At 43.1% G+C, this 9,641-nt stretch overlaps 2 protein-coding genes across 2 annotated transcripts in view; one reads left to right on the forward strand and one right to left on the reverse strand.

The window, feature by feature from the left end:
- Window positions 1–210: 210 nt before the first annotated feature.
- cimip2c (ciliary microtubule inner protein 2C) lies at window positions 211–3,345 on the reverse strand. The gene is made up of 4 exons (XM_062551115.1): window positions 3,122–3,345; window positions 2,325–2,544; window positions 1,704–1,813; window positions 211–419 (listed from the first exon to the last, which is right to left on the reverse strand). Exons 1-4 carry the CDS (start codon window positions 3,193–3,195, stop codon window positions 296–298), a joined length of 528 nt encoding a protein of 175 aa, XP_062407099.1. The 5' UTR covers window positions 3,196–3,345; the 3' UTR covers window positions 211–295.
- Window positions 3,346–3,932: 587 nt separating this feature from the next.
- Window positions 3,933–9,641, forward strand: part of otofa (otoferlin a) — a 124,471-nt gene continuing 118,762 nt past the window's right edge. Inside the window, exon 1 of the mRNA XM_062551638.1 lies at window positions 3,933–4,114. Within this exon, the coding sequence (XP_062407622.1) occupies window positions 4,036–4,114 (79 nt within the window). The 5' untranslated portion in view covers window positions 3,933–4,035. The remainder of the gene's footprint in view (window positions 4,115–9,641) is intronic.

Below are 9,641 nucleotides of genomic sequence, written 5' to 3' on the forward strand. Positions count from 1 at the left end.
AATACAAGGGTTAAAACATAATCGAGAGTTCATAATGCCCATTGCATTTGGTCAAAACCATAGCCTAACGTAGGCTATCAGATAGATGTAGGTTCTACTTAAAAGAGGACTTAAAGCCTGTAGGCTAGGCTAAATATCTGCAACGTCTCAGAAAACAAAAAAGAGATGTAGGCTATGGAGAATAAATGACATGACTTAATTCAGAGACTGTTGAATTGCTCAAGTTGTTTTAAAGTTTTCTCGAGATACGTTCAGATGTAACTCGACTGCATCCCCTGGTGGTGGTAAATAGTGTTCATCTGCGTTCGAAGAACACATCCCGCATCACACGGTCATCGGCTGACGTTCTGATTCCAGAAGGCAGGGTCTGGTAGCGCCGAACCCTCTCCTTTTCCGCCGGCCCTAGGGGACCGAGGTTTCTGTTTTGGGGTAGGGAAGGGTAGGGGGAAAACAGAGGTGTGTCATTCAATTAACTAGACGCATAGCTAAGAGATCTCTCTCTAAATGTCTAAAATGGGATTTTATGCAGGGTCCATTTGCTCAGAGTCTATGGTTCCCATGAAGTTTAGAATTAAACTAAAGTAGTTTTTTTTAAAAAAAACTGTGATGTTAGGAGATAAGGGGCTTTCCTCATATAAATATTCCGGGTTTGCCTCAATAATCAGATTGGGAAGTCTATGAACTGTATCCCTCTGTACCCTATATCTTACATGGTTCCATGGCGCGCAGAGGAATTCAGTTATGACCTACTGTGTCAGCAGAAAAGAACCTCTCCATCACATCAATATGAAATCACATCAGCAGAAGCCCCTTCAAATATCTTCACCAAGCACTACCCCTATCATCTGTCTAGCGCTGCTGATATCAACACCCTGTTCTGCACATATCTCTCTACCTAGTCTGTTTATGTTGAAGTAAGCGGGGCAGCGGCTCCCTGGAGACGAGACAAAAAATTCTATGCACTCCCTCTCTCTCTCTCTCTCTCTCTCACACGCACGCACGCGCGCGTGCGCGCACACACACGCACACACACACACACACACACACACACACACACACACACACACACACACACACACACACACACACAAGGACTACCATGAAATATTCAGCAGTAAAGTGGATACTATAGCCTGTGGACGGCAGGACCTTGCTTGGGCTGTCATCACCACATACCAGAGCCATATTCAGAGGATGACTGAGTTGCCAAGGCAACTTTCCCTACTTGTTTGGCTCAGGACAGGTGTTTTTCTGAGTGTGTTTTATTTGAATTTGAAGAGGATCACGTATTATGCAACAGTACCACAATAAATAAAAGTGAAAGCAGCATACATACAATATTCTCATAGGCATGACCAACAACAATAACATCAACAATGAGAATAATACCCCATTTAAAATAAACAGATAAACAAACAAACAAATAAATAAATAAATATATAGCATGATTCACTGTGACTTACAAACATATGAAAAAAAAAACAATAAATCAGACAACGTCAACGTCAACGTCAGACAAATTCACCAAGTAATGCTGAAACACATCACATTAATCCCAAGATTGTAAGCAGAATTACGTAAAAGACCTCATTACAGAAACATGAAAACACTGTCAGTCTGAGGCTGCATGACAAATGCATTAGGCTATCTTAATGTGAAGCAGGCTGCAGGCGACTGACTGCGCTCTAGGCTGGGGTTCTTACGCTGTCTCCTTGGGGAACTTTTCACTCTCCCTGACCGGGAGCTGAAAGTAACTGACGGGCAGGCAGGTTCCGGTGCGGTCTCTGTAGCTCTCGCGGTGACTCTGTGTCAGCTGAAAAACACACACACACACACACACACACACACACACACACACACACACACACACACACACACACACGTTTATAAACTGTATGTGTGGGTCATATCTGAGCCAGGTCATTTCAGAGATCTTGTCTGGAAATCTGAACACCTCATCTAAAACCACTCTTAGTCTCTCTATCACCATACTACGCTCAATCTTTCCAGATTTAATATTAGTCCGGGGAGTCTGCGCTTTCTTTCTACTGCACAATTGCCACAGTTCAAATGACTCTCTATGCTTTTGGATAGTCCTTAAACCAATCAGACCAACGATTCGGGTGTGCCTTTTGGATAAGCTGGTTTGTGGTTGGACCCAGAAGATATGGAAGACAGGAAGCAGGAGAGATACTGTAGGATTCCAGCCTGAACTGCAGGGCAAAATTCAAATCGCCGGCAGATCAGGCAGGTTTCACTCTGCCTCTCCTGCTACCTTGCTCAGGAAGAACTCTGAAGGAATCATAAAAGGAACCTCTGCTCACCTGGGCAAAGTTCTGGAGCTCCTGCTGGCGAGTCCGTGCAGGCTGGACTGTGGCCAGGTGCCGGTCGCTGGAGGCAGTGGATGGGAACATCCCTCCCCGGATGTTTGATGTTGCACTGGAGGTCATGGACGCGAAGCGAAACTCCTGTAGGCACTTGCTGGTGGTGTTGCCGTATGTGTCTCCGTACGTGAATTTGGTGGTGGGGACGTGACCGCTATAGCTTTAGAAGAGCAAAGGAACGCATTAAACACTCTGTGAACTCCTGTGACGAGTTGATATGAGTAGGCTACCGGTATACCAAAAAAATACTAAATATTATTTATAGTAGCCTAAGCCTACATTACATTTTACTTCACAGATACAGCACAATTCTTATAGGCTATAGTCTATCAAGAAATTACATGAGAAGGAAATGAGATCTTGGGAGTCTGACAAGCCTCGACATTTTGTGTACAGAGCCATGTTTTGAAGGTTCAGTGTAATATCTATGTTTGCATGCCATTTCAAGTTGTGTAGTTCTGGGTTTTAGGCTTGTTTGTTTTATTAAATTAACTAGGAGTAGCCTAAAAACAACATGACTGTTGCATCTCCTGAATGACAAGGCATAGGCCTATTGGATCTAAACACTGCCTAAACAAGTCTATCGATCAGCTAAGCCAGTAGGCCTATTCCTCGCTATTGCAATACATGACAAAACTACGAAAACATATTGCAACTTTACTTGCAACGGAACCAATTAGGAATAGCCTTGGCAATGACGACATTTTGCTTCAAACGGACAGTGGTTGCATTATTACCCAGGTGTTAAGGCGGGCGCGATGTACGTGGCGTTGTTATGAGTGAAAAGTGTTCCATTCTGCCGAGAGGCCATGATGAAGTCCAGCCTGATTTCCCGGGGGGTCCGACCACTGCTGGCTTTTGGGGAGGATGTTGCAGGTACAGCGAAGCCTCTCTGTTTTTACCTCTCCCGCAACACCTCCCTGAACGGTAACAGAGGGGTTACCAGGCAACCATTACGTGTCCCATGATCTTACACGAGGGCCTTAGATTATGACGTTGAGTGAACTGTTGAGTTCATGATGCGCCTGTCAGCTGAATGTAATGCAATGTAATGTTGATGGTCTTAGCCTACTTAGCAGACGCGTACATCTTTCAATTGCTTTACAGACCTACAATTAATATGGTAAAATCACATTAAAATATTTGTATTACCAGAAATTAAAATTGACCATAATTTCAATAGGCTTAGAATGATCATTTTAATGCGATTGCCTTCACAGTATAGCCTGCTTTGGGATCTATAGTACAAGTCCCCTTCCACCAGAGTTTACTCGGGTGGGCGTCACCAGGCGGTTTCAGCCGCATAGCCTATCTCTGCGCTTGCCCAGGTCTGAATGGGAGAGCGCGCGCACCAGCATTTGGCACCAGTGTGAGAGCAGCGCTATACTGCGAATCCCACATCCCCGCCTCAGACAGCGGGGCAACATGCAAAAAGCACTTTAATAATTTATACCGCAGCACTACATGAAGATCAAAGCGCGTTTTGGTTTGGCTTCTGAACGAGTGGATTATATGTGCTAGTAGGCTACATGATGGTATGAGGTGTATATCTGGAGAAGCTAATTGGTTGAAAGTGACTTTATGCGTGCACAATTGGTCTTCTAATTGATATCTCAGTTTCGCCTGAGTCTCGGGATAAATCCAAGTTAATATGGCTCTGGTAGTACGCCTGAAAACCATCACCTTCCTGCGGGGAAAAGCGGACAGGGTTGCTAAAGTGACGTTTCGAGGTAAGAAGAGATTTAGTTTTGACACATTTTATTGCATCACTTTCCTCGTAGCTTTTCGCGCATCACATTGCATCCTGGGCATCCTTTTGTGTTTTTCCCCCATGAGTTATTGGACGCATGCAGTAACGGAGGCTCGTCGATATCAAGCCTGACTATTCGCTGTTTGGGATGGGGCGGCAGGTGCCCGCAGGTGTGCGCTCCCCCTTGGGACTGCGTGGAGAAGTTGGGAAAACCCCCTCCTCTCTCTCTCCGCAGTGCCGCGGTCACACGGTGACGAAGGCAAGATGTAACCCCAGAGACAAAGGAAATCCCGTCTAAATGAGCCCGTCTAATCCCGATAGACAGAATTGAGTGCGTCGTTGTCTTCATTGATTGCTTTATGTAGGCAGCAGCAGTATATTAGCTTAATAGCGAGGGGAGAGGTCTCGTTTTGGCAAATTGTCCATATGAATGAGAAAAAAAAATAAGAAATAGAAATGTATGAAAATGAAATTATTTACTATACTTAAAGATTGAGCAAAAAGTCCTTGAAGTTGTGTCAGTGCCTTTGGCAGATGTAACAACACAGCACGGCTGTGTCCATGTGTGATGGACATCATCAAATATTTACTTTCCAATAAAAATAGGATTTTTTTAAGACAAACTGTTTTCAGGCAATTGGTCTTGCTCTCTATGTGTCATTTTACAATGTCTGTCTTTGACTTGGCTTTAGATGCTGTGTGATAAAAGCACTGTTGATGTACAGTAGGCTATATGAATGAATCTCTGTGTATCTGCAGATGTGGTGAAGATGACTGTAGAGGGAGTGAGTATCATCATGAGTGTAGTGTAAAGGACCAGCCTCTAGGGAGAGAATTTAGTCAATTAAAATGATATCGATGACGGTTGGACAGACTTGGTGAAGCGTGTACATGTGTTTATGCCCTTTAGCGTTCAATTGACATGCTTTCCTCTCTCTCTCTCTCTCTCTCTCTCTCTCTCTCTCTTTTTTTTTTTTCTCTCTCTCTAGCATGCTGCCTCCCTGTAAGAGCAGGAGACAATGAAACATAATTAATTGAAAACAAAGACATGACTGACAAGTTGAGAACCAGCTTGTCCATTCCGATTATAACCTGTGGGAAATTGCTGACCATTCCATATAGGGAATGTACATTCATTGATGTTGGCTACTCTGGCCATTTGTAGTCCATTTTTATGGCAGCCACAGAAATTGCCCCTGTTTCAGCTGTCTGAATGCTGGCGTCGGCCATTTAGAGCTCCTTATTTTCAGCTCTGGTTATTTCAAAGGTTATTAACTCTAAAGGTTTCTTGGCAGAGGGGGATAGGCGTTATCCTTGCAGTCATGCTCCCTGTTACCCTGGATCTAAATGGTTCTTAGATATGATTGGGATTGACACCTTGGCCTAGGACAGGAAGTCTGAGATGTACTGAGGCTATTCACAACTGGAGCTATTACTTCACCATATTCACCACACTTACTGTAACTGAGGGGTGATTTATGCATCAGATTTAGCTGTAGTGAAGGGCTACTCCTGTAAGAATGCATGATGTTATCAGTAGGACAACGATATTGGCAGATAAATAACAGCTTAAGAATTGTATTATGGACCTTGGCACATATGAACATTCCTGCAGATATTCCTAGATAAATCGGCAAGACTATCATCAGCATAACCTATTAGGGTTTTAGAGGAAACATCATACAAATCTGTTCAAATAGTATGAGATCAATGTTTTTATTTGAAAATGTCATAATGTCAAACTGCATATTTTAAATCTACACCATGTTGCAACAATTTCCTTATTGTGACCGTTTGCATTTTTTAACATTTTATACATCAAGGCAGAATGAATGACAAAGAAAGTTTTATGCCTGTATATCGGCAACAGCCTCATCACAATAAGACCAATAGGTTAATTTTAGTACAAGAGAGACCCTTAAAGGAAATCGAAAAATGTGTGTATGTCGGTATTGGCAATCAACCAAAATGAATTAGATGATATCAACAAATTGACATCAACAGCTGAGCGCAGGCATAAATCTACTGATTGATTCAGACATCAGTCTCTTGTGGCAGACAGGTGGTCCGTCTGGGTCTCATAGCATTGTTCTGTGAACAACAGCAGGCTTCCTGGCTGGGGTGTCAGTATGCTGTTGTTGGGCCTGAGGGACTGAAGATGTACCTTTATCAGTATAGCAGTTCTCAGGGGACCAATGCCAGTATGGTTAGAGAATGAATGTGTTGTAGTGGGAGAGGTGGATGAGGATCATATTGCTTCAGGCTTTTGTGTGTGCTAATGTTTTGAGTACAGGTCAATAAGCTGACACTATAGACTGCTTTAGTGTCTCCCAGCCATGTACAGCCCTTCTTGTATAGAGGAGGATCAGCAAACCAAAGATCCACTGTCTGGGGCTATTGCATCATGGGTTGTGCAGACCTGAAACATCAAGACTATCCAATAAGCTGTGATGTTGGCTGCAGTGATGTGTTTTTTACCCTCTGTTAAGATGGCATCTGAGTTCGGAGTAGATCTGGTGTTGTTTTTTTCTATGTTAGATGTCTGATTCATTCCAGTGGTTCTTTGAATCAGCTGTTCTCTGAAGTTTCCTCTGTTCTCTCTCACTTTCTGTAATAGAATCTTGTGAATGTTCTACGCACAATTGTATTCTAGATGGATAATTCTGTCGTAGAAAAGAAAAGCTATGAAGTTACAGTGAGCATTCAGGATCTTATAATCTTAATTTTGTGTAATCTCTCTCTCTCTCATTCTCTGTCACTATCTCTCTCTCTCTTTCTTCCTGTCCTCCCCTCTCTGCCCTACCAGTCTTCTTTCTTTCGCTGAGCTTTTCATGAGTGCAGGTAGCTGCAAGTTGCATAATCCCATTTACAGTTTCAGAGAGAATCATAGCAAAGATTCTATTGCGTATAGCGCTCTATGATCTTTGGTTCATAGTTAGAAAAGCTAATTCAGTTACGAAGTGAGCGTTTGGGATCTTACAATTTTTACCATTTTGATTTTGAATTTTGTGTGGTCTCTCTCTCTTTCTCCCTCTCTCTCTCACTCTTTGTCACTATCTCTCTCTCTCTCTCTCTCTCTCTCTTCCTGTCCTCCCCTCTCTGCCCTACAGTATTCTCTCTTTCACTGAGCTTTTCATGAGTGCAGGTAGCTGCAAGTTGCATAATCCCATTTACAGTTTCAGAGAGAATCATGCATCATGCAAGTTTTTTAAAAAAAAAAAAAAAAAAAAAATGCCATGTTGTCCACTTGCTTCATTTATTAATGCCCCTCATAACACCCAAACAACCAACGTGTTGGAATGAATTGCAGCATCAGTTAATCATTCCCACCCTGAAGAGTTAAACAGCATTACTTTTACAAGCGCTGGTGTGCCGAGATGAGGGAAGCCTTGCCTCTGAGAGGGGTAGAGAGGAGGACTGTTATGAGGTTTTAATGGAGAGGAGTGCTTTTGTTGAGTCTCTCTGTCTCTTAAGTGGGCCAGCATCCGTACACTGGTGTTGTCATTAGCGGGATGAGGCGAAGCGAACGTTACGTAACACCCCCTGTTGATCGTGCGGGCTTGTTCGTAATTATCAAAGGAAGGATATATCAACTCGGCGGAAAACTTAACGATAGGCTTGTTCGCTCGTCTGGTGTGTGTGTGTGTTATTGCCTGGGGAGGCTTGTTGGAAATAGGGGTACGCTGTGCATGAAAATCACTGCAAAATTAGCACATAACACAACCTCATGGCCTGCTAAAGATAGCTCCCTTCTTCTCTACTCTCTTGACTGGGGAGGGCTGTTCAAAGCGTCGACTCGTCTCACTCTGCATGGTAAAACCCTCTGTCTCTCTTGCCCGTAGGATTTGTTTCACCGGGCAGTTTTACACTCCTTAAACCCTTTACTAAGACACTGAGCATGAGGAGGGAAGACTCGGTGGGAAATGTGAAAATGTCTCCAGGATCGAAGGATTCTTCTTGTTTGTACGAGACGTGTGCACACACAGCTGAAAGGGCTTTTTTCGTTTGTACAAGACATATGCACACATAGCTGGAGTCTAGTATTAGATGGCCATAACAACAGTTCCTCTTCTCCTCTGTTTTCTTTTTCTTTTTTGGACCTCCCTGCAGTCTCTTTTGTTCCTCAATCTCTTAGGCACAAACACAGACACACGCAGACACTCTTTCTCTCTGTCTCTCTCTCTCACATACACACACACACACACTCTCTCTCTCTCTCTCTCTCTCTCTCTCACACACACACACACCCACACACACACATCATCATCGAAGACCACTTGCAGTCGAGTGTGATGGTGTGATGGCCTCCTGGGATGCCCTTATTGTGGGTCTTCAGAGGGCTGAAGAGGCCAATTATGGAACCACAAACTTTCCTGCACTGTGTGCAAGGATGAGAAGAGCTGGGGGTAGAATGTGAGACAGCATTTCTGGTGGCAACTCCCTTTCTTTTGCAGCTGTTGGACTCCGGCAGCCTCTCAGGGATTGTCTTCATAGAGAGTGTCTCTTTCAATGTTTTTCTGACCTCCAGTTCCTTGATGGTCATCATTTAGCTCTTAGTAGAGGACCTGATTTGTGAGACATGTGTCAGGTATTCGTATCCATCTCAGCTGGTGTTTATTAATAGTGGTAATAGTGGAGACCCTGTTGATGTTTACTTCCTTTAGAACAGTGGTTCTCAAACTTTTCACAATGAGTACCACCTCTGAGATCAATTGACTCTCCAAGTACCACCATTATGACCGGCATTAACATACAGTAGCATAGGCCAATTTATAATGTATATATTTTATGTGATACTGTACATATTGTTTCGCATTGTTTTGTTTTATTTAAATGTAACCATTTTTCATATATATTTTACATCATTGGAATTGACTATTTTGTCTTCATGAAAAAAAACATCAGGGAGACTCTCGGAGTACCACACCAGAGACTCTGCCTACTCCAGTGGAACCCGTACCACAGTTTGAGAACCACTGCTACTGTGCTTCTCTTTCCAGCTGATGTGCAGTTTTTTTTCTCACAGGCATCTGTAGTGCTAGTGTAGTGTCCAGGTCCAGGATCCGTAGTTTGTCAGGTCTGCAAAGTCTTTCAGCAAGCAAAATTCTTCTGTATGAAATACAGCTACTACCGTGTGACATATGGGAGCATTGAGCTGACTCAATCAATGTTTGCGCTTCAATGTCTTGCCCATGATGTCAAACTAGCAAATAGATTTTGTCTAATTATTATAGTTTCATTTAATTGAATAGCTATTCGTTTAATTAGTTATGAAATTAGCTTTAATTAGCTTTAGACATATATGATTTTGCACTTTGCCCGTCATTCAAATTAGGGCCCCAGGACTCTTACTACTATACTGTAGATGCTCCAGTTTGCTATTGTTGGAGGAGGTTGCGGAGGAGTTCAGTGTAAGTTCGGCTTGGAAATTGTTATGTTCTTGGCTAAACCAAAGAGTGCCTGTGTGTGTAAACACTGGCAGAAGCATCAGCTATGCATGGATGACC

The sequence above is a fragment of the Sardina pilchardus genome, chromosome 12 (genome assembly GCF_963854185.1).
Source record: "Sardina pilchardus chromosome 12, fSarPil1.1, whole genome shotgun sequence".
In the NCBI taxonomy this organism is placed as follows: domain Eukaryota; kingdom Metazoa; phylum Chordata; class Actinopteri; order Clupeiformes; family Clupeidae; genus Sardina; species Sardina pilchardus.